This window comes from Cephus cinctus, unplaced genomic scaffold (genome assembly GCF_000341935.2).
Source record: "Cephus cinctus unplaced genomic scaffold, Ccin1 Ccin1_scaffold1101, whole genome shotgun sequence".
Lineage (NCBI taxonomy): Eukaryota > Metazoa > Arthropoda > Insecta > Hymenoptera > Cephidae > Cephus > Cephus cinctus.
In genome coordinates this window covers 155,794-183,371 of record NW_014333611.1, presented here as the reverse complement: position 1 = coordinate 183,371, position 27,578 = coordinate 155,794, and the positions used below count along the sequence as shown (strand labels likewise).

The following is a 27,578-nucleotide window of genomic DNA, read 5'->3' as shown; positions in this document are numbered from 1 at the left end:
TGTAATTTCAATTCAATTTTTATCTACTCCGTATATTTTGCGGGATTTTTTCACAAATTGAGGTTCTACGCGAGTGTCAAGTACGCACCGCACTTTCTTAAAAATGTCTCAAAAAGATTTCAACAATAGGCTTTTACAATAGTTCTTGTGAAGTTCTATAGTTCTAACTCTCGTTCTAAGGGTTGCTTTCGGAACCAGAGGTGAGTAGCGGAGAACCTCTGCCCGCCAAGCTACACGTTCGTGTTCACGTTTAGCTCGGCTGCGATGGGATTCGCATTGTCGACGAAAGTTATAATCACAAAATCCTACTTCCAGACTCGCCGCTACGATTTGGCGCCATGATTTTGGTATCGCCTAAAACCGTAGCGTTGTGCATCTCCCTACTCATCTTTGGTATTACTATATGTGTATGCCCGACCAATAAAGAACATGGATTGGTTGGAGAGCCCTCCGCTTAGGTGGCGCGGCGATGCTGAAATGAAACTTGGTCCATGAAAACTAGCTTTTGGCAATCTCCCTACTCATCTCTGGTAGTAGCGCGCGAGGATGAAAATAACATCGAAACAGAGGACATACGCAATTCGAGAATAAAACGAAAGTGTAAGTCGCCATTGCATCGAGGAGCGTTTATTGCGAACTCCATTCCGTGGAGAATATTGACAACCGATAACACTCGATAAAACCGCAGCATTATGGCTAAAGGAAAAGGTACATTTTCTTTACTATTACATATAAGTATACATTTTGACTTTGCAAATGGTTTTTCAATATTGCTTTTGGTGTTATTATATAAATAATTAGGATATAATCATTAGTGGATATATTCTCGTTCTGTTTGGTGATGCTGATCGATTGACGATTATTTTTAGGTGGTGGTGGAAAAGGTGGAGACGTGAGTTATAGCATAAGATGTTTTATTGTTGTTTTTATGGTTATTTTTAAAAAGTTCATCAAAGATCATTTAATTAATTCTTTCGCGTCTTTCTGTAATCCACTTTTTGTTATGATCGTGAGAAATAATGCAGGCAAATGAGATATTGTAAAAAACAACTTACAGAAAAAAGCTGCAGGTGCCGTTAGCGGCGCCAGCGCTAATGCTAGTTCCGGTGGTAAAACAGCTGAAGTGAAACCTGATGGGAATGCTGGAAAGAAGGGCGGAAAGAAAGGTGGGTAATAAATAATACATTTTGCACTTTTATTTTGTTAGCAATTATTGACAGATGTTTATGTTATAATTTGTTGCATTATCATTGCAGGCGGAAAGAAATGATGCATACTGGATCGCAGGAAAATTTCAACATAGAATAATAAGGGCGCGAAAAAAATTTTTAAATATCAACATTTTTCTTTGTCGCATTAAAATCCTATTAGTTGCGCACAAATTCATCGAATATAATGATCAATCATCAAATTCAACAACTGTTAAATACGTATTTGATTAAAGCAGAAAAAATATGCTTATAGCATAAAATCATATAGGTTTATTTTTCTTGTCATTTCATTAAGATTGGTTATTTTAAATATCTTTAAGCTGACATATATCACGGCGAAATACAGTACAGTAATCAAAAATAAGAATTAAATTTTTCTAAACAAAAAAATGTCTTATCTATGTATACTGATTAGCATCTTAAACGAGTTCAGCATCTTCATTAAAAAGAAAATACGTCATATTTAACAATTATTCGTAATTTTATATTGACAGTCATTTTTTTGTAACGTATTCGAGTAATAGCTACAGTTTCTTAACTAATAGTTCAAAAATGTTTTCTCATAAGTTTACAACGTTACATATGCTGTTGTACGCACATGTGTTGAATTCGCCTATAATGATATATGGTATTTACAATAAAAATAATCACATTGGTTCAACTGTATCCCGATACCACATTATCGGACACCGGAAGCTTGCGTACTTGCCGCCGGCGTATTTCCGGACGTAATACTGTTGGTACCACGCATGTCAAATGCGGATATAACAGCGTTGACAGCAACAGTCAAAACCATCAACGTCAAACAAATGTTGTTCCATATATTGGCTTTCCCTTGATCTTGTTGCTTGTTTATATTAAGAGAGGACCCCAGCAGGACGCAAATAATACCTTGGATCAGCTGATGGAGTTATTGGATAACGGAAACAAAAAAGAAAAAAGAAATAATAATAAATGGGAGCGTCAACTAAAGATAATTAAACAAAGTAATTACACCATGATAATAGAATAAATAATAAAAATGGTTCAATGTCCGAAAATAATGGTGATTATAAAGTAAAAAAATAATGGAGACATCATCTGGATTTTTAATGGATATTATAAGATTACAGGGATCTGGAAATATTGAAATGGGATAATTTTGGTACAGCAGGATCGAAACCGAAAGTCATTTTAACGACGTCGCAAAAGGTGGCGCCAGTGGCGACTGCCAAAGCGGCGTGATTAGCCAATTGGACTCGTCGAACAGTCTCGTTCCGTTTGAGGTCCAGCATGATCAGCAACACACCCAAGATGACTCCCAGAATCTTATCTCGTAATGATTGACGATATATTGATTATTTTTATTTAATGACTCGGAAATGCAAACGGCCCGATCGTACGACTCGATTTGAATGTCTTTTCTTTATTGGTTACGTTTCCTCCGTTCTCTCCATCCTGTGTGTTAGCAGTTGGAGCGGCTGATTACTGTGCTCCATACCGAAACCGGAAACCAGCACGTTCACCAAACTGATCAGAAAGACACCGACGAGGATCAGATCATTTAGAATCAAGGCGGCCCGATGATCCCTCTCGCGATTGATGTCTAATCCACCGACGATTAGATAGAGTATACCCACGACGGCCTGTGCAACGATTTGTCTCTAATTTCCGGCTGAGCAATGATTGGCGTCTGCGCCTGCGAATTGATCCAATTGCACTGAACTTCCGGTAATGCACGTATATTTTTCAAATTGAGATCTAGATTTGAACGAACTATTTCACCATTTAATTTTGCCTCTCAAATGATTCTAAGCCTGCGCAATCGTATCGGAGGATAACAAGGCTGCCAATCCCGTCGGATCGAAGGCAGCGATCAGAAGATTGTCCAAGAAGACGACGAAGCTTAGTGTCACTCTCAATCGGCCAATCCACTCTACGGAAATTGCGTACTTGGCGTCCTCCATCCTGCAGTCTCGCATTAGGTTTAGCGAGAGAGACAGTAATCCCGACAGGATCTAACCTCCAAAAAAGTATAATCACTCTTTCTTTTCTTATTTATTATTCCATACGTTTTTAGCATATTGAGCGTTTCGAGTCGACAATTGGACCAATTGCAATCCGATCACGAACTAATCAACAATAACTATTATACTTAAAGATTATAAAACAGCTCTTTCATTTAAGTGGTGCATCTTGATTGTTTTGCTGTACATACACTCTATGACAATTAATAGTATTTGTAAAATGATACCTGCAATCCAATGGAGACGCATATCAGCGACAGCATCAAAATATAAAATTCATGTTGAGTTCCGACCTGTAAAAAAATGTTAGTATGTAAAACTATGTAAGTTTTGTTAAAACATTTTTTTTATCAATGCCTAAATGCACATCGTAAAAGCGTATTAATCGAGATTCTTAAACGGCATTAAACCTTTGAATAGCAGTCGATATAAATTTCTCTTGTGACTTAATGACAAATCATTGGATTGCACGATCTGAGTGTTGCGTATATTGTGGCTTTGTTGTCAGTCCTTTTTTTCCCTTTCGTTTCCTTGAAAATAATCATTAATCGCAAAACAAAACAAGAAGCGCAGATTTTCACCTACGCTCGAGTAATTTCTACGCTTGGAGAGATTTGACGCAGTAGGATGTAAAATGAAAGAAAAATTAACCATATTGAACAATGAATCTTACCTGCAATATGTATTTCAGCTGGGATGCATTGGCAGTGAGGAGGGCAATGTCCAGCATACCCTGTGCAATTGTTTTCTTTGTTGCGTAACGATTTGCATCGAGCGATTTGACCTTTGAAGAAAGAGAGAAAGAAAAATATAAATTTCACAATGAACGATTGCATCGATAAAAACAAAACGTTTGTGTAACAAGTATCGGAGACTTACAATAGTCTCGGCAATATCTAGTATGGTCATTTTTGGATGTTTAGTATTTAATCTGCATTCACTAATAATTCCCAGATTCGTATGCACGAGCAAATAAATAATAAAACAATAAATAACCGTTTCGATCTTGATAGGTGAAACAAGGTAACACGACTGATTCGATAAATGAATTTTGCTGGCTTAAGCAATGCATTATGGGTGGGATATAACAAAAAAAGTGAAAAGGACAAAGAAACTGGAATGACTTCATTTCGTGAGGTGAAGTGTGATTATACGCTTTCGTTCATTTTGTACACCATTTCTCGTTTTTCGATGACGTGTTGTCTAGCCTCCAACTGGATTCGAAGCCGAACAGGACGTGCGACGAGGTCATTGCATAATTCTGCATTTAATTATAATCCAAGCAATCCAACTTGATTTTACCGAATTGTTTGCGAACTTGATGCACAGTTATTTGTGAGTTAAATTACGCAATCCGATGACTTGAGTCAAGTGAAGACTCATCAACAGACAACAATAAAGATTTAAAAATAATGATCTACGTATCCTTGGTAAACAATATTTTCGTATAGGGAACATGATAAAAATTGAATAAATAAAAAACTGATGACTTAGGATTCAGTGGTTGTTAGTGTCTTATCTGTTTTGATATCGTATTAATAGAAGACAAATATTGTTGAGTAGGTATGATGAATCGTAAAGACCGCGATTAAATGAGTCATTGAGTATCCATATTTTTCAAAAGATTTAATCCATTCTTTTGTCCAGCGTATAGATTGATATCTCAATTCCTTTATGCATTGTTTGATAAATCTTTTATGCTTACAATGTCGATGATGGTTCTCAAGCTAATGTCGGCCTTGTCCTGCTTTTTAGTCTTTTCGGATTCCGGATTTTCCGTGAGAAGTTCCTTACTTCCTGAGGTTGTCTCGTTGTTTGCGACTGCGATATTTTCTACGGCATTTTCGAACCTTTGCGAGTTTCGATTATCCACGATCGATACACTGAATACTTTGGAGTTTCGATTATCCTGCTTGTCACTGGCCGTCGATTCGTTAACTGCGATTTCACTTTCTGGATGAAAATTGTCTTGATCATTTGAACTGGTCGCTGGCACTTCCGAATTAGCACGTGAAATTCTAGCGTTAGAGAACTCCATTACTTCTGGTTCGTTTCTAAAACGTTCCTCTGTCCGAGCAGACGACGCTCCGTGAATCGGTTGGGACGGTTTTGATTTTTCTAACGGATCCTCGTATATATCATCGAAATCATCCCCGCCCGAAGCCAATTTGCCAAATTGTGACGGTTTCAAATTATTTTCAATAACTACTTTCGAACGCGACATGATCCGCTGTAACGTAATTATCCAAGTAAAATGTTCAGTTACCCGTTCCGATGTTTTTTTTTCTTTTTTTTTTTTCGTAAATTACCAAAGATTCTCACTATCATCCATTTAACGAAATGCACAAGAGAAAAATTCAACGTTTATTTATATAGGAGAGAAAAATATTTGAATTAGCCAATCCCGGTTTCCGAGCGACTGTCACTCCTGCACCCGTTTCTTCTCGACTGATTGGTTGGATCAATAACCCACGCGACGATTCGCTACTGCCGCAGGATTCGAAATCGCCACTCAACTTCTACTGCCCCCTTTTTTTCCATTTGTATCTTCGCGCTTCTTTCGCTTAACTCTAAGCTTTCTATTGTTGCAATATAACGGTACTTTAACTGCTGAAGTAGCTTGAGCTAAAGATTATCATTTTATGATAGCTGTCAATAACTCAATTAGATAACGATAGCATGGTGGAATGATGAGAAAATAAAGATATCACGATTGCCTTTGGCAATTAATTAAAAATTTACACGAATATAATCAACGAATACCAATTCTGAGATTCCTGAATAATTATACTTTCACAAAAATCTCGTTCCTTATTGCATAATTTATTCTTTTATCGATAATGATTTACCGTAATTTTGTCACATCATTATAAATTCCTCGTGTAATCATTGCACAATTCCTGAAGCGATTCAAGGAAGTTTGTTTATTTTAAGCAAATCACTTCCTATCCAATTCCACATGATTTGCAATTAAACATCTTAACCCTCGACTTCCACAAATATTTTTTAACACCAGATTCCAAAAAAAAAAGAAGACTGCGAAAATAGTTTAATCTGTCCTTCAGGAGCTTCCTGTTTAATTTTTTTAACTCTCTACAACATTAACATAAAATAGAAAACATAAATGAAACTCATCCTGTGCAAAGTATATCTCGTAGTGAAATGTAAAAAAACATACTAAGCTGAGGGTCTTATTCACACTGTAAAAGTTGTATTCTTTCACTTCCTGGGCGTTTATCGATCCCCAATAATAATTGCATAGCCATTGTAAATAACTATTAATCATGTCACGTAACATGTTTCAACTACAGTTACCTTCCACAGAGCGTATATGAATTTATAACTATTGCATGAACATCTTTGACCCTGGCATAGAACACAGAGTTCACCTAGATACGTATATGGGAAATGACGCAGAGATATCGACTAAACGTAACATAAAAGAACTTGTAAATATTTCCTATACATTTCTCGCGATTCGATCAATAACGATAAAGGAATTAAATAAATAAAAGTGCTTGCCCGAAAAAGAAGTAGGAATAAAGGAAAAGAAAATCAAAGTATGACTAAGTGAAGTGGTTGGTCAATTCAAAAAAATGAAATCCATCTATTGTAAAAAAAAGTTTACTTACCCCAGACATATTTCCATTTTCAGCATTCATTGGTGACACAGTGGTGGTAGCCATGACGGCAATGATTTCAATAACTCGTAAACGAATAAAAATAAAATATAATCAACTGGGACTCTATTTCGAAAATCCGCCCGGGCACGACCGGCCGAACGTTCACGAAACCAGATTACGAATTACAATACGGAAAGGATCGTAGTCCACCGACAAATATCACTCTTCTCAAGACGATCGGGCAGCCACCAACTAGATAGTCTTTCTAGAGCTCGATACCGATTTTATCTTACAGGTATATATATTTAATGCCGAGGCGTACTGGATCACGAATCGTGGGAAAAAGCCCGCGCTCTTTCGACTCTGCCGATTTATTTACCGTTGCATAGTGCTACGACTGTCCCCTCGTTCTATTGGTCAGTTCACTCGAGAGCAAATTCTCAATAGAACTTGATGACTTTCACTAACACCTTCCTCGATGGAAACTGGCAGCTGGAGGAAACAACCAGCAAACCAACAACCACCGCAGGATGCCACCAACTGCAGGCAGGATCGAATGTTGTGCACAGGAATAGTCATGGCAACGGATAAAATCACCCGGTATAACCAATTGCTTGGTTAGGAACTGACAACTGGTAACTGACGTTCGTCCGAATTATCACAGACGTCCAGTTGTTGCTGGATTATCAAAACTGGTCTTTCGTTAAAACCGAACAACAACTCGTGCGGCACTGATAGCATCTCTTAAACTTTCTTCAGGCTCTCAGGTACCACTAACGTCAATTGACGTTGTTTCATCATCGTCAGAAATAACTGTTTAATCATCCTGTATAATTATGATAGAGGTAAATAAACGTAGTCAATATTACTTGAAACACTATACATTTTTTTCTGTTGTTGCTTTGAAAATTTTTATGTAATTGTTGTTTATTATTATTTTCAAAGCAATCATGTCCGACGGTGTATCAGCTGGACAATGAATTTTCATTTTTTCAGCTATAACTTCACAGTCGTACTTTATCATTTGCTTAGGTATAGTATCTTTTATGATCATTCAATCGAAATAACGTACTCGAAATATCTGACATATATATGTATACGCATTTCATGGATATTCTTACAAATCAACGGATACACTCTTTCATACGAATGACCATTCTAAAACATCTTTTTATTTGTATTTTTTAATTCCGTTACAGAGCCAACACTGCATCGTTTATTTTCACTTTAGGAACGAATGGTAAACCGCGAATGTCTCGTAAAATTGGACATTTTTCTTTTTCCTTAAACTTCGAGTCTGCCATATTTTATATTCAGTACTACAAGATTACTTGATAGACTATAATGCCGTTTACTTAGATCATACATGACGCTCCACTTATTTCAAAATCCTTAACTGCTTTTCTTTTCATTTTGCACTTTTCCACTATCTTAAAACACCGTTGGACACGATAGATGGACGCTTGGTTGGCAGCGCTGGACTAGAAATGATTCGTCAAAGGTATTCAATGATAATCACTTTGAATAATCATTTCGATCATCGTGGACGAGGCAGTCGCGGTATATAATATTTTGAAATGGATTGCAGTGTTTCTCAATAAAGTTCATTCAACTCCGATTCACTTGAACGCGCTTCGACCGAGTCTCTTATTTCCGTTTATGCGCGAACGAAAGAAAAATCTCCTTAAAGACGCAATGAAAAGAAATTTTACGTTTTTTTTTCTGGTCACCATGTCGAGTCTTACAATTTTTAAGCACTTAGAGACATTGGTGATCGATCGATGACATTGTTTTCTTTGTTTCTTTTCTTTACACTTAATCATAAATTATATAGGTTAAAAATTGTGTCTTCGTGTTGCAGTGCTGAAGAGTGGGGATTTACTTTACATAGTAGGTACACTGACTCAAGGAGGTATACGCAGTCGATATAAAACAAAAAAAATAAAATAAAATGAACTGAATAACAATTAATAAAGTCCGCGTCGGCATAGGTTTTTTTCTTCAGAATATCTATGAACTCCAGATGCAAGGGATTCGACAATCTTTAGATTCAAAACGCAAAGGAATACGTAAAACGATACAATAGAGTCAGAGAAAAATTGCTTGGCTTTTGAGTAGCTGCCATATGACAATTGGTTGAATTTGAAAAATCATGGAAAACGAAGAAAGCTTTGCGCGATGATAAGCAATTCAGTTACTCCTAATGCATTGTCGGGAAAATAATGAAAAAGATGGGGTTAGTCAATTTTCTGAACGAAATACTAATTGTACTTATGCACAGTCCGAGACAGATGTGGCCTGGTCAACGATATAAAAAAAAAAACTATCCAAAAAGTCCAACTTTCTAAAATCTACGAGGAAACAGGATTGCTTTTGGAAAAACATTTAATTTGACTTTTCTCAAAACGCTTTCTCGCTGATTATCATTACTGTGTCACAACCAGCAGAAAGTCTTAACTAATCGTAGGCCGTTAACTAGAAGTCAGAAAAAAAAATGCAAGAACGAAAAAAAATATTTTGTGAGTGTATGCGTCTCGCTTAAATTATATAATAAATCGCCAAGTAGCGCCGTGTAATTCGGTTGCAACGTAGGAAGAAGTAGTATTCCGCGATGCTTCAGGTATAAAGTAATAAAGGCGATCGTAAAATTGCGCATCTCGTTTCCTTTTGCGTCACAAGAACGCGCTGGTCACTTCAGCGATCACAGCGCCAAGTACGGCAAGAGTAATAAAAAATGGTCAGCCTATCAGCGTTTCACGAGAACTGTCGTTCATCTTGTGCCTCTTTATGGGGTTTTCTTTACACCTAAAGAGGATATGACTATTCATTTTTACTTATTTCCTTTCCTTTTCTTTGCCGTTGCAAAAGACCAAGCAATGAACGATTCAATTGACCTTGAGTTGGTTGATTAATTGGTCTCCAGTTGACTCTGCCAGTAATGCGCCTGCATCGAGAGTCACTGATTGTTGCTCGGCTTTAATGGCGTCTTGCAATGTATCGCGTCTGGAAATCGCTCGTGGTAACGTTCCAGTCTTAAGTATTTCACAGTCACCAAGCTGCCTGTTAAGATCAAATAAAACCAGAGTCAAAAATCTAAACCGACACAATCATAGCAAGGGTGAAGAGAAAAGCATCAAATATTTATAACTCACTGTCAAACCACCATCCATGAAGAGATCTGTAGGCCTTTCCAGCATCTTCCTGAGACATGCACTTCATGTAAACGCACCCTTCCCGGCTGCCACGATCCACTCTGATATGAAGAATCTTCACTCGGTCACCGCACTTCTCTAGTATGGCGTCCTGGACCTTAGTCTCCCAGTCTTCTTCGAACTCACTATTACGACAATCCCATCGATATTGAAATTAGCCATCCAGTTGAATACCAAAAGATGTGTGAAAAATTACTATACTCACACGTCAGGGTCGAACATGTGTCGAATCTTGAGGCACGGAGTCGGTGAACACGTCAGACTATTGACAGAACCTTCCATCGTTTCAAAAGCCTGTCCTTGCCAGACTTTTGACTTTTTATTTGCGCATTGTGATACCTGCGAGTTGGAGACGTTCAGGTTGTTGCTTGGCAGCCAACGCCACACGTGAAACTCCTCGCCGGCCACTTGTTGCACTTCTCTTCTGACACTGGGATCATACGTTTAATTATTTTCATTTTTTTTTTAATAGTTCAATCTAACTATGGCTGCTTTCCTTACCGAGATTCATTCTCGTCCAAAAATGTGACAGCCTTTTCCCAAATACTGCCCATCTTCTTGCGATCCTTGGGCGGTATCAGCTCATCCCGGACGTGATTGATAGCTAAGTACGTTTCCTGGGTCCCACCAGGACTGGACGTTACAGTATTGTGATGATGAGCCTCGATCATGCCAATGATATCGCTCACCAACTGAAAGACTTCCTTTTCCGAGCGCTTTTTGTATCTGAGATACCAGAGGACAGATTTGTGCGTGCAAATAACTGCCAGGGCACCTAAGAACATATTTATCTTTGTCACGTGATACCAATAAAACTGAGAGCCAATAACTCAAGCTCAATTCTATTATTTGATTTGTTAAAGCTAAGTAAAATCAACTTGAAAAATTATACAGAGGGTGTCAAACTAATTTACTGTAACAATCATATACATGATAACGAGAACATGTTATTCAGCCGTAGCTAATCGGGTAATAATGAGTCAGTAAGAAATTTACCGATGGCGACGATAAGCAGCGATGAGAAGACCGTGTAGATTTTGTTCTTGATGTAACACTGCATCGGGAGCTCAGGATTTAGTATTACCATACCGATATTTCCATCAACGCGTGACAGCACGACCTTCTCCTGAAAATTGTATTTATAAGTCACGCGACACTCTTTTTGTTACTGATTAAAGCAAATGATTAAAACTCACCATCGAATCTAAGACCTGACCAGGGCCTTCATCATTCACCTCCATAAGGGATATCCCCCATTTTGGGTTGTTCATGGCGAGCACTTGAGCGTTGTTTAGATCATTCTCAATTTGAAATTTTGTCTAAAATAATACAAATGTTGGTAATTACAAAATTTTATAAGCTTATTAAACTAAATTTACCACTTTGTTGGTGAACATGTTGATAATCATTTTGTTCGTTAAGTATGGCACTTCGTCGCTATACTTGCAGGCAGCTTCTATAGCCTTTTTTGTTAAAATTGGTTGAAGTTTTTTAAGCAGGTCCAAAACATCCTCCAGGTTCTCTTGCAGAACACAGTTGACACCAGGTCTGGAGTGGTCGGGATCCTCCAACAAGCACAGAGGCACGTTGCTGTCTATAAATTGCAAATGAATTCTACAGTTAATTGGACAGTCTATAATTTCTTATTCAATTTCATGTTAAGTTTTTCAAATGTTAAATTTACAGCTTGGCTCAATACCTTTGTTCCATTCGCTCAAAGTGTTTTGTAAATTCAACAATAAGACAATGTTTCATTTACTTGACAATTAGTACACTCTATTTAATTGAATTATTTTAATTAACATGACTTGTAGCTCGACATTTTTAAAATAATAAAGAAATAAGAATGAAAAAGTATAAAACAATATAGGGTACCATTTTTATCTAAGCGGAAGTAAAAAAAAAACGTGAACGCAAGGAAAAGGAAATGAAAATGCTCAGACCGATATCACCACAATGTATAACATTTATTGTTCACATTTAGAAAAGAAATACATCGATGATAGGTAACCTAACGACTATATATCTCCTATCGAGCTGTATTAAAATGAAAGTTTTCAGACCCTGAACCCCGAATAGTGTTAGGGAATTATTAAAAATAGAAAGATTATACTGTGTAATAGATCATTATTAAGCCAAGAGTTTCATTTCTCATTTGACAAAATGATTATTTAGCTCCGCTCAATTCTATGTAAAATGTAAGATTATTTTGATCAATCCAAATACGGAAATTTTATAACAGAGTTCTGTGTAAAATTAGAACAGATAAATATCACCACATACTTCATTATTAGCCACGCGATTCTTGTCATTAGAAAAGTTCATAAGAGATTATTCAGATAGTCATGGACACGCTATACACAGTTTTAAAGGTGTGACAGAACAAAAGAGAGACAAAGAGAAAGACGTTAATAAACTCTAGTTAAAAGATTTCTCATTATTATTTCTGCGTATGACATTTATACGTGCATACCTCCCCAACATTAAGTAATATGGTGGTGGATTGTGCTTTAACCGGAATACCTACCCGGAGAAATTGCTGGTATCTCTTCAGTTTTGCTACCGAGGCCGAGGTACATTATCGCCAGTAAGCCAAAGAAAAGGGCCAGGACAACCACCAGGACCACGGACACCATGTTTTGATTATTCTTCGCCTCCTTGGTCTCCGTTGAAGATTTGAATGTCCTTACGATGTCTCTTGGCTTTTCAGCAGGTGTAGTCGCATACCTTGAGCTCAACAAGGGTTGTCTAAATAATTTAATTATTATTTGGTATGGTGCCTCTTATTGAAATCTATCACATATTAAATTCTACGAACCTTGTATTCGACGTCGTGTACGAGGATCTCAGTGATGAGAAATGACCATTTGAGTCAGTTTCCTTAACTTCGTTTAAAACTGGAGATGGTGTGTGTCCAATAACCGAACCTAAAATAAATATGATTTTATGTTGTGCCATACTTAACAAATGTATTATTGCTAAAGAATTTTGAAAAATGAAAAAGCAGTTTTGCGCTTCCTTAATAAAGTGTTTAGAAAAAATGAAAAATGTAAGAGATTATGAGATGAGGAATTTTCTAAATAGTTGAAAATTAAACATTCATTATTAAAATACTCACTCGTTAAAGATGATCTTGATACTGAAGGAAGATTCGCAGTGGTACGAAGACTGAGCCTTCTTGTAAACTCAGACAAATAAGGAGTCTCAAAATTAGACAAAGGATTATCCTTGTTAGAATCCTCTCGTATATAAAGATCTTCCTTCATAGGGTGTATAGGCGATATATTAGGTTTAAACGGTGGGGCGACATATTTATCATCTAGAGTAGTGCGAACATGAGGTTGTGCTCTCCATTCATAAGGATCAGCAGAGGCACGGTCTTGCATTTTAGAATCATATTGCTTTCCATGATCTAATCCAAACTTGTTAATAGAATATGTTTTCTCTCCCTCCTGAGCAATGTCAGAATCAGATCCTGTTTCCAAACCATCAGTGGCACTTAGCTTGTACGATCTTGACATTTTTTTCTGTATACTCTTTGTGACAGATTTACTAGTTAGATCAGGAGAGGCTCGATCATAATCTGAACCTAACGAAGCCTGGTTGTCAGAATTCCTTGATAGTGACTTCACAGGACGTTTAACCGGACTCCTTGGCACTGTCATTGTAATGGGAGCAGTTGGTGCTGACGGAGGTGGAGGCATCGGATTTGCCAATGTTTTTCTTCTATTCGAGCTTGTTTGTTTTTTGGTAGGAATTGTATTTGATGGTGCATCATCATCAGTATCATCGCTGCTGTACCTATAACATTTTAAACAAAATAAAAATACACAATTTTGCCACCAGATAAATATTAACAAAACTTCAGCATTTATAAATAGTATAATCGACATAACGATTCTCTAAGTTATATGGCTTTGAAAATGAACATAAACCGGCAACTTAAAAGTTGTTTCAAATATTAAATAATTACAACAGGAATTGTAATATTACCTAGCAGCAAGGGAATGCCGCGAGCCAGTACCGCCGCGTGTCTCGATAAGATTCTTCAACTTCTTCACGAGGATTTTTCTTGTGGTCTGGGTGACGGGGCCGACAGGATATCCGTATTCGGCAAGCTTGCTCCGCAGCTCCGAGTCACTTAATATTTCCACGGACATTTTTGTTATGATTCTACCTCAATTTGCAGTTGTTCCAATAGAAACGGTCAACTGGACGCTCCTAACTGCAAAGGTTCAGCTTCCTCTTCCAGTTATATATGTACCAGAAATCAACATGAAGAGCGACGCGGTTATCGCGGTATGACCAGTTTTTAAGAATTACACCAGACTATAGCAAAGCACTCGTTCTCACGATTTTCGCGTCTTGGCGTAACCGCCGCGCTCCGTGTGCGATCACGCAGGTTTATTACTATTATACACAAGAGCGATTTCGCGCAGTCGCCTCAACGATACCTAATCGCTCACGCCACGCACTAGCCTTTACGAATATTCGGTTCCTTCCACTGGAGCCAAAAAATGGCGCACTTTTCTAACGGCCGTTGAGGCGCGTCTGTTTTGTGAATGTTACATTTCCATTGAGCGATCGTATACTGCTTAAATTAAAGCTGCCAATTGGTTGATTGGCGCGTTAATGGAAATAGCTTTAAGCCATGTATGCATGGACGATGCTTGTTTGTATTCAGCTTCAAATTACGTGTGCAGAATCTAGGGGAATGTGTAATAAAATACTAGACGTACAGAATGCATTAAATACGAAGTTACTCCTAAAATTGCAATATCATAGTAGAGGAGAAATTACTAATCAAGTTTGAGTTAAATAGACTGGAAAGATCCTGCCATGGATGCTGCATATAATGGCCTGGTTTGCATCGCGCGTACTCAGGTCTGCTCGTCACGTTTTATTCCCATCAGAAGTGGCGAGACGGATAAACCTTAATACTTGATACTTAAGATTTAATAAGGATAAACCTTAATACTTAATACGATCGCTGTTACCTATGTTGTGTAATACAGAGATTTTATATTTGTGTTTTTCACCGGCTCCAATGCTGACAGATGAATCCAAGTGTGTGATTTCGTGATTTTTCACTATAACTAAAAATGTCCCTAGTAAAATTCATTGCTAATCAGGGTTGCCTCCGCCAACCTGTCAAAAGGCAGTAAAATGGCTATCTACTGGGCGGTCAGGGATTAGATTTCTAAGATGTCCTAATTCAATGAAGAGTATATTACAATTAAAATAATTGAGTCTGGTCTACGAGAGAAGAGAATTTCACAAGAAAGTTGAAAACATTTTGATCCGTTTTGTTCTTGCAAATACCACAAAAAATGGCTCTTAAAAAAGTCAAGGGTAACTTTGAGCGAATGTTTGACAAGAACTTAACTGATTTGGTGCGTGGTATCCGAAATAATAAGGAGAACGAAGTAGGTACCATGTAATTTATTTTACATAATTTATTGCAAGAATTATTAGGTTCAGCTCTTTTGGAATATAACCTCTTACCTCACAGTACTTCACCAGCTGTCTTATAAAATAATGTTAAATGATTTATTTTTACAGGCAAAATATATTGCACAATGTATGGAAGAGATAAAACAAGAACTTCGTCAGGACAATGTTGCTGTCAAAGCAAATGCAGTAGCCAAGCTCACATATGTATGGAATGTATATTCCTTACTTCTTTTCATTACATGCATTACTACTTTGTATTTATGTCTTTAGCTCCAGATGCTGGGATATGATATAAGCTGGGCTGGCTTCAATGTAATTGAGGTCATGTCTTCAGCAAAATTCACTTATAAACGCATTGGATATTTAGCTGCAAGTCAGGGATTTCATGCAGACACTGATGTAAGCACTTTCACTATGCACAAAATAATGTTCAGAAAGGATATTGAAAGTTGGTCAATGATCTGACAACCTTTGTATGAATATATCATTTGCTGATAAGAATGAGAGTGTGACCTATGAAATTGCTAAATTTTGCTTATATATCAATTAAATTTTTTTAGCTCCTTATGCTGACCACAAACATGATTCGTAAGGATCTGAACAGTCAAAACCAATATGATGCAGGATTAGCACTGAGTGGTTTGTCCTGTTTCATAAGTCCAGATTTAGCTCGTGACTTGGTCAATGATATAATGACATTATTGACATCAACAAAACCATACTTGCGAAAAAAAGCAGTTCTAATGATGTACAAAGTATTCCTACGCTTTCCTGAGGCACTGAGACCTGCATTTCCCAGGTTAAAAGAAAAGCTAGAGGATCCAGACAGCGGTGTCCAGTCAGCTGCTGTGAATGTTGTTTGTGAATTAGCTAGAAAAAATCCTAAAAATTATCTGAGCCTGGCACCTGTCTTTTTCAAGCTGATGACAACCTCAACAAACAACTGGATGCTTATCAAGATCATCAAATTAGTAAGTAATTTCCTGTTCCTAATGTATTGGTTGTTTGTTTCTTTTAGAAACACGGATTCCACATTAAGAGACTGAGAAAAAAACAAGAAAAATAATATTCATCTTGTTTCACGCGTTCAGTTTGCCATCGTAACCCTGATTGAGCCAAAAATGGGTCGACGTCTCACTCAACCACTTATAGATTTGATATCAAGGTTCTCCATACCGATTACGTTGAATTATCGCGCGTAGTGTATCGATTTGATGAAAATTTAGTGCTAGTAAATGTAGTTTTTATTGATCAAGATATATCTGTAATATAATGCGCGATAATGAATGCAGCTTGCAGGTAAAATTTTAATCACAAGTTACGGATTCATAGCATATGCAAATGGAATCTTTAAAATAATCCAAATATCCATTTTATCTTAGCATATTGTACGTGTGCACATTCTTATTATTATAATACTTAAAAGGCACCATGTAATGTTTTCAGTTTGGCGCATTGACACCCCTAGAACCTAGGCTTGGAAAAAAATTAATAGAACCCCTTACCAATCTCATACACAGGTATTTAATTGTATAAGTGTGATTGATCTATTAAAATTATTAATAATAGCCGAGCAGTAGCGTTATTAAGAAGTAAAATTACATAACTTATAAGAACACTATATTGATTCTAGTATTTTTGTTTAATTGCTATCATGCTCCTGCTATTGGTAATCAGTATATTAAATTAATTAGAAGATACACAATAATCCTAAAACAAACTTCTATATATTGCAGCACATCAGCTATGTCACTACTTTATGAGTGCATAAATACAGTGATTGCAGTTCTAATCTCAATATCATCTGGAATGCCAAACCATTCAGACTCGATACAGCTATGCGTACAGAAATTGCGAATCCTCATAGAAGATTCTGATCAGAATTTGAAATACTTAGGGCTGCTGGCTATGTCTAAGATCCTGAAAACGCATCCAAAAAGCGTACAGGCACATAAGGATCTGATAATGCAGTGTCTCGATGATAAAGACGAGAGTATAAGACTGCGTGCCCTGGACCTTCTCTATGGAATGGTATCCAAGAAAAACTTGATGGAAATTGTGCGAAAGCTTATGGTTCATATGGATAAGGCTGAAGGAACTACGTATAGGGATGAATTGCTCTCGAAGATCATTCAGATTTGTTCGCAGAACAATTATCAATTCATTACATACTTTGAGTGGTGTGTATTCTTTTTTTAATACGATTCTTTATATATTGATTGCTCTTGAAATTCTTCATTCACCGTTTTAAGGTATATATCTGTGCTGGTTGAGCTTACACGAATGGAAGGTACCAAGCATGGAAAGCTTGTGGCTACTCAATTGTTAGACGTTGCGATTCGTGTACAGGCTATTAGAAAGTATGCTGTCCAACAATGTGCCTTATTATTGGATAATGCACACCTACTCATCGGTGGACAACCTAGAGCCACTATGTCTGAAGTACTTTACGCTGCAGCTTGGATATGTGGCGAATTTTCCAGGTGACTTTAAATTGTTAATTATTTTCCAAGATTTATATAGAGACTTGAGACAGACTTTTTGAATCCACAGTGAGCTTGACGATCCCTTGGCTATTTTATGCTCTATGCTCCGATCTCAGGCTGCAAATTTACCAGGTCACATTCAAGCCGTTTACGTTCACAATATTCTGAAATTGGCTGCAAGCACTTTGAGCAAAGCTGAGAAAGATGGTGATGTCGAAACGATGGAACAGGTACGATAGATATCTTGATCTTATGTGACAAGTTTTTGTGATGACATTGATCTTGTAGATTTATGCACTGAAGGAGAAGATATCTGCCTTCGTGTGCAGTGGCGATTTAGAGGTGCAGGAACGGTCTAGTTCAGCTTTGGTGTTATTAGAGTGTCTTAAAGAAAATCCTGGTTTGGCGAACGAATTGATGGAGACTTTTGTTGGTGAACTGAATCCTGTTGCTCCCAAAGCGCAAAGAAAGGTAATTTAAGAAAGAAATATTTGTGGAAATTTGTTACTGTGACTCTTCAGATATGGCATGCAGCACGTTAATTGTGTGCAGGTTCAAATTCCAGAGGGCCTGGATCTTGATGCGTGGATCAATGATCCGCCATCTGACAGTTCCGACTCGGAGGATCCAGACATAAATGATATTTTTGTAAAAGCGGATAAGTCGAGCGAATTTTATGATAAGCGCAAATCGATAGAACCGACGCCTGAAGAATTGCAAGAAAGACGAGAGGCCAGGAAGTTGGAACAACAAAACAATCCGCACTATCTAAAAGGATCCAATACTTCTGCAAAGAATTCAAGGCAGTTTAACAATGCAGGCGCGGATAACAATGAAGAAGAATTCGATAAGATTCCTGTTGCTGAGTTAAATATACCAGTAACTTTGAATGTTCCAGGATTCGCCGATTCCAGTAAATACTTGAGTTTGAGTGCAAGCACCGAAACGTCTCACAAAAAAAGACATTCGAAGAAGAAGAAGTCTAAGAAAAGTATGAATAACTTTTTTGTCAGCTTTCTGACACAATGTATTGAAGGTACAGCGGACACTTTTCTTTATTTCAGGCATCCATTTGAGTAGTTCCGATGAGGAACAAGATGAAAAATATCCATCACAACTCGTGAACACAGGAGCTGGAGAATTACCTCCAGGTGCTGAACTGAGCGACGGTGATGATTTTGAAGTCGGCGACGAGAATGATCCTCATCGATTTTTGGATTTCGATCTGGATGTGCCGCTGCGTGACGACGAGCGTCTCTCTTATCTGGAGTTACAGAATCCTAATAAATATATGAAAATCTTGAGGACGGATGACGAAAAAGTTAAGAAGGAAAAGGTAATATTTAATTAAATTTTTCATTGAATTTCTTTCTAAACAATCTTTCTTCTAAACAACTATTATTCGCTCTGTGTTAGAAGGGACATAGAAAGTCGAAAAAGAAGAGCAAAGTTCTGAAGGAGAAAAATGAGAAGAATGGAAAGACTGGCGAAGAAAATGCTAACGACACAGATCTGTGGCTGGCAAGTGACACGTCGCCCGAGAAGGTACGAGATTCAGGTGCCGGTGACTATGTCGAAGTTCCAGAAGCAACGACGACGAAGTCAGAAAAGTCAAAGAAAACGAAGAAGTCGAAGAGTCGCGACAAGCAGAAGAAGGGAAACAATGAGGAGGATTCGAAGCACAGAAAGAAATTGAAAAAGTCAAAAGACAGAAGCACGAAGAAGTCATCCGGGTACGAGGAAACAGCTGGTATTTCGACTCCGTCCAAGGAAATTTTACCAAATTTGAATAACGACTCCAACGGGTCGGAAGTGGGTACGACTGCTGGTCAGGGGATGTCCATGTACGAGGAACTTGTTAAGGACAAAACTATCAAATTAATGTACGAGTTGAAGCAACTGCCTCATGAAACAGACAGACTGATAGCCTCCATTATGCTTATCAATGACGGTGAACATCTTGTAAAGGAAATGGATTTTGATGTGTCGGACACGTCTACATTGAAGCTAGTACGAAGCGTGAGTTCAGTCTTTGCGCTTTCTTGATAAATTTTCATTTCATGAATTTTTAATAAATATAAAAACTTTACAGCCTGGCGATGAATTTGGTGTGAAACTGCGTTTCCAGCTGGCACCGAAAACTACAGGTGAAGCACAATTCGCTATTTTGGTATCAGATGTGACGTTTGCTCAAAAATTAAAGGGCACCTTCACCTATATGGTTGAGAGTCCTTTGGGAATCGTACAGGAGAAGCTTGACTTTACCATGTACTTGCCATGCAGTAGTTTTATGGTGGGACGCTTGTCGCACAGAGACATTCTCACGGAATTGCTAGGCGGTGGCCAATTGACTCAAAAAATTCGAAAAGAATTCGAACCCCATCAAGAATTCAGTCAAATATTGAGTAGTGTTTGCTACAAGTGCCATTTAACACTTGTTGAACAAGTAAACGACACTGCCTCGGTATATGGACACTCGCTCAAAGGACATCACGTGTGCCTTTTACTAAAACAAAATGTAAGTAGATCATTTTTTTTTGTTTCTTTTCTAACTTTTACAGTTTTTTAAGATTCGTTTCTCAGAGTGCTTTTGGCATCGTGACTTAAAACAACGTAACTTTTCAGAAATCTGGAACATTGACGATTGAAGGCAAAAGTGACAATAACGCCCTCTTGTTGGGTATAATTGATGAAATCTCAAGGATCCTAACTTAACCCAGTTCTTAGTAAAAAAAAATATAAGAGGCGCGTTTTCGCGGCGAAGAATTATTCCTGGCGTCGATAAGTGAATTCCTAATTGCAATTGAAGTAATATCAACAGGAAGTTTAACGCACTTCCGTCAGGCAGCGAAAGTGATGCGAAATTGCTATCGTTGATCTAGCGTTATTGATACTCATATTAATAGTAATGAAATCTTAAAAAGAAATACAGACAAAAAAACAGTAAAATGTAAGCATCGGCTGCCGCTGGATGAATATGTTCAGATGAAAATCAAGATATGAAAAAACGGCGTTGATGACAATGTTCATTTTGACGAAGATATATGAAGATGAACAAAAAAGAAACCCTCGACTGGGCTCTCTAATGAAACTTTGGTCGTAAGATCCATTAAGCGTAAAGATTATAGATGCATACAAATAAATATATATATATATAAATAAAAAAACTAAATAAATAAATATATATATATATATATATATATATAAATATATAAATATACAAATACGTCTGAATTATGTGAAAGACGCGGAAGGTAATAATAATAAACTTTTGCAATTCCTGGGAGTCTGCAATTTAGTTTGCTGCTCATTTTTGAAATGTTATTTTTATAATCTAAAATCGATTACTATGATCGGCTATTCTCCGGAATCCCCTTGCAAAGCTTAGCTGGTTTATTTTTGTAAATAAGAGTTGAACGATGAAAAATTTTATTGTTTTAATATAAGTAACAAATGTAACAGGTACGAATGCAGGCTCACAGCATATATCTATGTACCCAAAAAAAAGTTCTTTTTTATCTATACATTTTAGATTTATTTACAAGTTTTAAGAATAATTCTTTTTAAATATTATATTTAACATAAATTTCGAGGATTGAGATTCATTTCAATGTTCATCTTCTTCAATTTCATCTTCTATAGTTACAGAATTTTTTAAAAATTGTTCTATTTCTAGCATTTAATTTCCATGTGTGTGTTGCATTTTCAAAAAAGACAACTTACGCGTCTTACTTTCCGCTAGATTATATTAGACCTCAAATTTTTCATACAGTTGCGAACAAATTGTTAAAATTGTTAAAATCCAAAAAAAAATCTCAACATTGCTAGGATAGATTGTTTCTACAATTTTAAACGTTTGTTTTTTTTTTTTATACAGCGTTATCTGTGTTCGCCGTATCTGCCTATTAAGCAACGAGAATGATTGTTGTTATCGAGAGTTGTAAAAATTCCCTCTTTATCACATAGAGGGCGATTTCGCTAGATACAAAACTTGTGTAAAATCAGTAATAGTGTCATGCAATGTAGTAAAAAGAAATGAAAACGGCTATTTGAAAATTAGTAATTGCGGCCATTCAGTAATACTTCAACCTGTTGACATTTTCTAAGAGGAACTCTTTAATTTTCCTATATCTCTTATTAGCGTATTTCTTAAACGTACTTGAGCCCGTATTATATTCGTCTCGCCATTTAAAAGCTCGTTCAATCAGAGTTTCTCTGACAAAGACAGCTTCTCCGTATAGAAATCTGAGAAAAAAGTAACAAAAAATTTATTGTATTCAGAGGTATTCAGCATTAAATTATACCTTTCAATGTCTCAATTAAAAGCTTACTTATCTGCATACGGTAGACGGGAGAATTGATTTTGAAAATATTTCGGCAAAAACTCATTAGGATTTTCTACAAGAAAAAGAGCAAGAATGGCTGCCACACCTGCCAGCAGGATTGCGGATCCAGTGCACAAACATACATCAAATATGGCAATGTCGATCTGAAAATTTGTATAAATATACTGTTTTACGTTATTTTCATAAGCATACAAAAATCTACATTTTTGACTTGCTCACAAAAAAGTTGCCGCAATCATACGTAATATCGACTCGTGGTTCGTCATTGGACGTTCCATAATGTTTAAATATAAAATGTGCTAAAACTGATGATATATCTGGATAAGATATGTCAAAGTTCAAAGCCTGGAGAATTCTGCATTCAAATTTTATTAAAATGTTTCCTTTTTCTTTGAATTCATCACCGCCAAATGCTATCATACTTGTTGCCTGTAATTCAATTTTTTAATTATTATTCGAACATAACCCACTCTATCCCAAACTGAACATTGTTTCACTTACAGTAGGAATATTTACATTGTCGCGTTTAATGCTTATCCACATTGCAGCCAAAGCAATTACTTGTAAATCCTCGACGTCAGGTTTCATCGCGTTGAAAGCAGCATCCAATATCTTGACAGTTTGATATAAAATGAAGGGCGGGTCTCCTCGATAGGTCTGCGAAAGAATATTCTCGTGAATAAACAGACATATTTCCTGTCATTCGGTAAATAATTGAATTATAAAAACTTGCTCACGTTGACTCGCATTAAAAAATCAACAATAATTTCTCTTTTTCGCGAAACGACAAAAGGATTCCGCAAATACTTCGCGATTCCTCGTGATTTTTCACGTTCAAATTGCATCTCGATATATTTGTCAGCCTCGTCGAGATCGCACGAAATTTTCGAAACAGCTGATTTGGTATTAGCATCCAGCTGCAATTTGTCCGTTGAAACTTCTACGGAAACGTCCTTCGTGTTCCGCTTATGCAATTCCTTCACCTGAAATTTCAAAAAAATCCTCAATCTGAACCACGAGAAGAGCTTTTAACGTATTTCTCTGACCTTTTCTAAGAAAGGGGGAATCGAAAGGTCAACTGGCGTTATGGAGCCCTCGTTTTGCTGAATGGTAAGTATTCGCGGGTGATAAATTTTCCTCCAATTGTTGTCGCGGCCAGTCGATCCCAACGAGCTTGATTTCACGTTCAACTTCAATTTTCCTTTATCAATTTTCGTCTGAGCTTCGAATTTCGAGGTTGAGGCACTCGAACGACTTTTATTGGCATTTTCATTCTCTTCGTTCCCCGCGAAAATACATTTCTCGTTCGTAAATCGCCGTGACTCGACGTCCGTTTTGCAGTCGTAACTCCAAAGGAGCCTTTTTTCCATAAATTTGACATTTTCAACGCCTCTCTTTGGCTGCTTCGAAGTTAACGAATGATGACGTACTCTGACATTATTATTATTGTTATTATTATTATTTTCATTAATCACTGCGCATACTCCACTTATCTTCTTTTCTACATTTACGCAACTTCTTGTGCTCTCCGATTTGTACATTGACAAACTGTCACTTACACTTGCACTTCGTTTTAATATTTTACGTTTTTCGGGCACTAAATTTTCTTTGTTTTCGTCTTCCCACACGGTAAAGTCTTTTCTCGACGAAGCCATGTTTAACGCTACACTAATAGTTTTAGGAATTTCTTAAATTTCATAAACCGAATAGCTTTGACAATTAAAGAACGAAGCGTTCAGTTCGACATTCCCTAAATTACTGATTAACGTTCAAGACGACTGATAGGATGAATTAAGCGGTACCAAGGTTCAAAGTTTTGTTTACACTTTTTCAATCTTACCAACTTGAAGAAAACTTAATAAACCGACAGCGAGGGATAATATATTGATGGGCGTACGGGACACGGTAACTTTATATTTTATTTCAAAATTCTTTCGCTCTGGCTGCTTTCGTTTTTATAACTTTCGCGATATTTATCGTCCGGTCGTTTGTTTTCGGAGGAAACGATCTTTCCACGTAAAGTATGAGAAGTCCGAGAATAATTCCCAATAGCAAAATAACATTTAACACTACCACATCCCCAATTTCGACAGACACCCACGAATCGCGATGCTGTAAATATATTAAAAAAAAAAAAAAATAAATTGAAATTTTAAAAAATCATGTCATACCGTTTTAATATTTTTTCAAAAAATTCTTACCGATATCCCCTTTACGTTGTAAAATCTCGCGTTTAAAACTCTTTGTAAGATGCCGCCATTTTTAATAATGAGTAAGCTGATAACAAAAAAATCAATATTAATTTAATTAAAAAGTAAGTTATTAAAATATTTACTGTTACTAATTTTTCTATTTTATAATTAAAAGTCACACTCACACGCTATTGATGACACCGCGATAAGGACTTCTCATGGAAACTGGCATTCCTATGGATGCTTGCATCGTCGAATCCAAAGGTTCGATAATGCAATCGAGTTTACTTTTGAAAATCTGATACTGATGTTCCGGCAACATAAACGCATATTTTTCCTCCTTGCAAAGTCTCTTTAAACCGTCTTCGTAGCTCGTGGGTAAATTAGAATTGTCTCGTAGTTTCTTCTCGTAAATCGACTTCACTACGAAATCTAAGGTTGTCTTTGCGGAAACAAAAGGAACGAATTAATACATTACCAAAGACGTACAAAGGTTGTTGCGCAACTGGGAAATTGAAATGGTCATTTACGTACACTGCAGAAATAGAATTCGGAGGAGTTGGCAACAACAGCAAAATCATAAGTGTTGTCCTCGAGTAAGCCAGCCATCGTTGTAAATGGCATTGATATTGTTTTGACAGCAAGGAAACTTATCAGAGCGGCCGAGTAAGCTGCCACAACAACGACAGCTGTCAAGTGAACGATCAGATGAATTATTCTTACAGGATCCAACAACGACGGTTGTATTCCTGAAATTGTATTGCACTTTGACAGCTGGATCTTTGTCTTTGTTGTTGTCGTGTAAGGCTGGGTGTCTCTGTTACCTTGATTGCAGAAAGCACCAAATACGAGTAACAAAATGTGGTTGAACTTTGACGGGGAGTGTTCGAGGTCATTGACATGGGACGACCACATTTTTGACAATGATTTTGCGCACGATATCATGCCACTTGAAATTAATATAATCAGAGCAATAGCGGTCCATATTCCTGCTTTAAACGGCGCCATGTATCCTTCCCACTTCACGACACTTTCCAATGGTCTTTTTATGTAAGTGGTATAGCTGACATAAAATTGTTAAAAATATTTATTTTACTTTTTTTTTAAGTCATCAATCAATTTTAGCGACTAGTTGGTTTTTTCGAAAAATTCCAAAATCTTACCGTGTTACGAAAAGTGGTATTGTAAATTCGGCAACTTCCAATCTCTTTTCGGTAATGGCAATTGGTCCCAGTGCCAAATCCAAAGTTTTGTTACCCAACAAAGACATGACGCCCGCGGATTTTCCAGTTTCTAACACAAAATCCCACTCGTCGATTTCGTAAAAAGTCATTCTGCACGTTAAAAGAACAATTTTGAGGATCGAGCGAGTGTCGAAATTTGAAAAATAAATAAACTCACGTGCAATTCATTCTTTGCTGCAATAATTCCGAAAGAACACCGAAGTATCCCTCGACGCTAATTACATTCTGATCGTCGTCTTTGATCAGTTCGGAAATCGATGGATTCTAATTAATGATTAATTTGATTAATTAAAAATATATAATTAATTAATATTTATTATATCTTACATGAGTGACGCCGACCCTCAGGTACTTTCCATGAAGATTATTTCGTCTGTCGTATAAACCTTTCCGCTTGATATCTGTATCTTCGGTCAAACTGATGAATCCAAAGTTACTGGTCAATAGTGATGAATTTCGGTCCACCCGATAGACTTCGGTTATTTCCGTGATATCGTTTTGCGTTTGAGCGACCATAAATTCGCAGTCGAACGGAATATACAGAGTGTCAAAATATGTTTCGATCTTCGTCCCGTTGCCGAAAAATATCAGCCACGTTGGATAAGACATGTCGATCCATCCTGCAACCTGCTATTTATAGCGGGTTAGAAAATAATTAAGTAAAAAATAAAAAATAAAAATTTATCGAGCAACAGTCATAACCGTTTGTTGCGTCAAAAAATAAATAATAAAAAATTACAAAATTTCTTTTATATATTTACATCTGCAAATCCCTGCCGAAGCTCGTCGCTGTCGTTAAGCAATACGAAAAGCGGCCGTTTTATATGATAATACGCAACTCCAATCTGAAAGATAGCATTTTTTTTTATTAATTTTTTGAATTCACTTTTATCACGTTACTCGTCGTGGCACTTATTTACCTCAGCGACGAAAACATTCACGGACATAATGGCCATGCGTATTCCACTTCCGGAAAATTGGAATTGTAATTTTTTCAGATCCAAACCAATTTTCAAATCTGTTACATAAAATCATCTGTTGAGTCATTCGCGAAATTAATTTTCTTTTGCAATTATTAAAATTCATCCACAAAATGTCGGAGCTACCTTGCGTCTCGCTGGGGTTATCGCTGGCATGCAGAAAAATAATACAAGTATTGTTGAAGAAGTCGTGAACGTATCGCACTACGTGTACGTAAACGGAGAGTGGTTGTATCAGATGGCAATTGGTAATGACAATAGCAAAAACAAAAGTGAGCACAATTTTAAAAAGTTTATCCAATTTCATTGTGATTGCGCAACAGTTGAACAAATTAATACAATTTTTCAACCAATTTTCCTCGAAGTAACGCCGCAGCTGGACGAACAATTGGCAAGTGGTGAAAAACTGTTAAGTTTACAATTGTCACTTGTGACTGGAACAACGAACAAACAGTTTATAAGTGTACAACCAGCTGCTGCTAATTTGATCATTGTTTGAGATATTTTAAACGATCATGCAACCGCACCTGATAGTTGCTAAGTTGTGTTTGAATCACAACAAAAGAATCATCATTCGTGATGAGAATTGGCTTCACTGTTTCTGATAAGTTGTAATTAGAAAATTGACAAGGAAACTTTTCACTCGGCTCGAGCGCCGATTTTGAATTCGAAATAAATATTCGTTCTGGTATGTCACTGAACGAATCTTGATAACGCGAATAACCTAGAAAACCACGAAGGTTTGTTTTATAAATAAAAATTGTATGATTCACGTAATTGGCCGTGGGTGGACGATCGATTTGGTCTCTAATGCAATTCAACTA

At 36.9% G+C, this 27,578-nt stretch overlaps 5 protein-coding genes and 2 long non-coding RNA genes across 18 annotated transcripts; 3 read left to right on the top strand and 4 right to left on the bottom strand.

Annotated features, from left to right (window-relative positions):
- The first annotated feature begins 491 nt into the window (after positions 1-491).
- On the top strand, positions 492-1,476 carry LOC107272051. Its single transcript, XR_001538816.2, has 4 exons — positions 492-708; positions 870-892; positions 1,058-1,166; positions 1,257-1,476. It is a non-coding gene; the product is annotated as an uncharacterized LOC107272051 (long non-coding RNA).
- Positions 1,175-7,346, bottom strand: LOC107272049 (ninjurin-2). Of its 7 annotated transcripts, XM_015748763.2 has the most exons (5): positions 4,923-6,719; positions 3,891-4,001; positions 3,445-3,510; positions 2,976-3,208; positions 2,523-2,889 (listed from the first exon to the last, which is right to left on the bottom strand). In XM_015748763.2, the coding sequence occupies exons 1-4, from the start codon at positions 5,439-5,441 to the stop codon at positions 3,002-3,004; spliced, it is 903 nt and encodes a 300-aa protein (XP_015604249.1). In that variant the 5' UTR covers positions 5,442-6,719; the 3' UTR covers positions 2,523-2,889; positions 2,976-3,001. The 7 variants fall into 7 exon arrangements, with proteins under 7 accessions (XP_015604251.1, XP_015604247.1, XP_015604250.1 ...); XM_015748765.2 differs by lacking the exons at positions 2,976-3,208; positions 4,923-6,719 and adding an exon at positions 6,850-7,346 and having other exon boundaries at positions 1,175-2,836; XM_015748761.2 differs by lacking the exon at positions 2,976-3,208 and having other exon boundaries at positions 1,175-2,836; positions 4,923-6,716.
- LOC112494998 lies at positions 2,792-7,007 on the top strand. The gene is made up of 3 exons (XR_003061111.1): positions 2,792-2,921; positions 3,007-3,223; positions 6,873-7,007. It is a non-coding gene; the product is annotated as an uncharacterized LOC112494998 (long non-coding RNA).
- Positions 7,347-7,990: 644 nt separating the features above from the next.
- On the bottom strand, positions 7,991-14,616 carry LOC107272048 (inner nuclear membrane protein Man1). 3 transcript variants are annotated; one of them, XR_001538815.2, is made up of 12 exons: positions 14,046-14,614; positions 13,171-13,853; positions 12,871-12,979; positions 12,580-12,800; positions 11,432-11,646; positions 11,249-11,371; positions 11,049-11,178; positions 10,554-10,827; positions 10,258-10,482; positions 9,993-10,177; positions 9,735-9,900; positions 7,991-9,645 (listed from the first exon to the last, which is right to left on the bottom strand). XR_001538815.2 is itself a non-coding variant. In XM_025089311.1 (11 exons), the coding sequence occupies exons 2-11, from the start codon at positions 13,754-13,756 to the stop codon at positions 9,797-9,799; spliced, it is 2,172 nt and encodes a 723-aa protein (XP_024945079.1). In that variant the 5' UTR covers positions 13,757-13,853; positions 14,230-14,616; the 3' UTR covers positions 7,991-9,796. The 3 variants fall into 3 exon arrangements, 2 of the variants coding, with proteins under 2 accessions (XP_024945079.1, XP_015604245.1); XM_025089311.1 differs by having other exon boundaries at positions 7,991-9,900; positions 14,230-14,616; XM_015748759.2 differs by having other exon boundaries at positions 7,991-9,900.
- Positions 14,617-15,189: 573 nt separating this feature from the next.
- LOC107272052 (AP-3 complex subunit delta-1) lies at positions 15,190-21,578 on the top strand. Of its 2 annotated transcripts, XM_015748766.2 has the most exons (14): positions 15,190-15,478; positions 15,615-15,710; positions 15,777-15,905; positions 16,067-16,477; positions 16,953-17,026; positions 17,243-17,686; positions 17,759-17,989; positions 18,060-18,222; positions 18,281-18,463; positions 18,545-18,983; positions 19,057-19,328; positions 19,409-20,011; positions 20,085-20,510; positions 20,618-21,578. In XM_015748766.2, exons 1-14 carry the CDS (start codon positions 15,383-15,385, stop codon positions 20,705-20,707), a joined length of 3,657 nt encoding a protein of 1,218 aa, XP_015604252.1. In that variant the 5' UTR covers positions 15,190-15,382; the 3' UTR covers positions 20,708-21,578. The 2 variants fall into 2 exon arrangements, with proteins under 2 accessions (XP_015604252.1, XP_024945081.1); XM_025089313.1 differs by lacking the exons at positions 15,190-15,478; positions 15,615-15,710; positions 15,777-15,905; positions 16,067-16,477 and adding an exon at positions 16,684-16,805.
- A 142-nt stretch (positions 21,579-21,720) lies between these two features.
- Positions 21,721-24,446, bottom strand: LOC107272054. 2 transcript variants are annotated; one of them, XM_015748773.2, is made up of 7 exons: positions 23,673-24,446; positions 23,385-23,642; positions 23,076-23,321; positions 22,840-22,995; positions 22,558-22,767; positions 22,324-22,481; positions 21,721-22,237 (listed from the first exon to the last, which is right to left on the bottom strand). In XM_015748773.2, the coding sequence occupies exons 1-7, from the start codon at positions 23,991-23,993 to the stop codon at positions 22,066-22,068; spliced, it is 1,521 nt and encodes a 506-aa protein (XP_015604259.1). In that variant the 5' UTR covers positions 23,994-24,446; the 3' UTR covers positions 21,721-22,065. The 2 variants fall into 2 exon arrangements, with proteins under 2 accessions (XP_015604259.1, XP_015604258.1); XM_015748772.2 differs by having other exon boundaries at positions 23,385-24,446.
- Positions 24,173-27,465, bottom strand: LOC107272053. Of its 2 annotated transcripts, none has more exons than XM_015748770.2 (12): positions 27,282-27,465; positions 26,881-27,188; positions 26,695-26,792; positions 26,536-26,619; positions 26,102-26,401; positions 25,932-26,038; positions 25,694-25,864; positions 25,355-25,593; positions 25,065-25,279; positions 24,716-24,972; positions 24,540-24,615; positions 24,173-24,450 (listed from the first exon to the last, which is right to left on the bottom strand). In XM_015748770.2, the coding sequence occupies exons 2-12, from the start codon at positions 27,059-27,061 to the stop codon at positions 24,262-24,264; spliced, it is 1,917 nt and encodes a 638-aa protein (XP_015604256.1). In that variant the 5' UTR covers positions 27,062-27,188; positions 27,282-27,465; the 3' UTR covers positions 24,173-24,261. The 2 variants fall into 2 exon arrangements, with proteins under 2 accessions (XP_015604256.1, XP_015604253.1); XM_015748767.2 differs by having other exon boundaries at positions 26,102-26,404; positions 27,282-27,464.
- Positions 27,466-27,578: the final 113 nt, after the last annotated feature.

Excerpts from the sequence above, each read along its gene's own strand:
- LOC107272049 (XM_015748760.2), bottom strand. The coding sequence starts at position 5,441 with ATGTCGCGTTCGAAAGTAGTTATTGAAAATAATTTGAAACCGTCACAA. Across the intron at positions 4,002-4,922 it reads TGAGAACCATCATCGACATT|GTCAAATCGCTCGATGCAAA; the intron begins GTAAGCATAAAA and ends CTTTCTTCAAAG. Across the intron at positions 3,511-3,890 it reads AGCTGAAATACATATTGCAG|GTCGGAACTCAACATGAATT; the intron begins GTAAGATTCATT and ends ATTTTTTTACAG.
- LOC107272048 (XM_015748759.2), bottom strand. The coding sequence starts at position 14,212 with ATGTCCGTGGAAATATTAAGTGACTCGGAGCTGCGGAGCAAGCTTGCC. Across the intron at positions 12,801-12,870 it reads TACACGACGTCGAATACAAG|ACAACCCTTGTTGAGCTCAA; the intron begins GTTCGTAGAATT and ends TAAATTATTTAG. Across the intron at positions 11,372-11,431 it reads ACATGTTCACCAACAAAGTG|ACAAAATTTCAAATTGAGAA; the intron begins GTAAATTTAGTT and ends GTATTATTTTAG.
- LOC107272052 (XM_015748766.2), top strand. The coding sequence starts at position 15,383 with ATGGCTCTTAAAAAAGTCAAGGGTAACTTTGAGCGAATGTTTGACAAG. Across the intron at positions 15,906-16,066 it reads GATTTCATGCAGACACTGAT|CTCCTTATGCTGACCACAAA; the intron begins GTAAGCACTTTC and ends AAATTTTTTTAG. Across the intron at positions 20,012-20,084 it reads CATTGAAGCTAGTACGAAGC|CCTGGCGATGAATTTGGTGT; the intron begins GTGAGTTCAGTC and ends AAAACTTTACAG.
- LOC107272054 (XM_015748772.2), bottom strand. The coding sequence starts at position 23,993 with ATGGCTTCGTCGAGAAAAGACTTTACCGTGTGGGAAGACGAAAACAAA. Across the intron at positions 22,996-23,075 it reads ATTTTTTAATGCGAGTCAAC|ACCTATCGAGGAGACCCGCC; the intron begins GTGAGCAAGTTT and ends ATTCTTTCGCAG. Across the intron at positions 22,768-22,839 it reads ACAATGTAAATATTCCTACT|GCAACAAGTATGATAGCATT; the intron begins GTAAGTGAAACA and ends ATTGAATTACAG.
- LOC107272053 (XM_015748767.2), bottom strand. The coding sequence starts at position 27,061 with ATGAAATTGGATAAACTTTTTAAAATTGTGCTCACTTTTGTTTTTGCT. Across the intron at positions 26,039-26,101 it reads TGAGGGTCGGCGTCACTCAT|AATCCATCGATTTCCGAACT; the intron begins GTAAGATATAAT and ends ATCATTAATTAG. Across the intron at positions 25,280-25,354 it reads TGGTGCTTTCTGCAATCAAG|GAATACAACCGTCGTTGTTG; the intron begins GTAACAGAGACA and ends ATACAATTTCAG.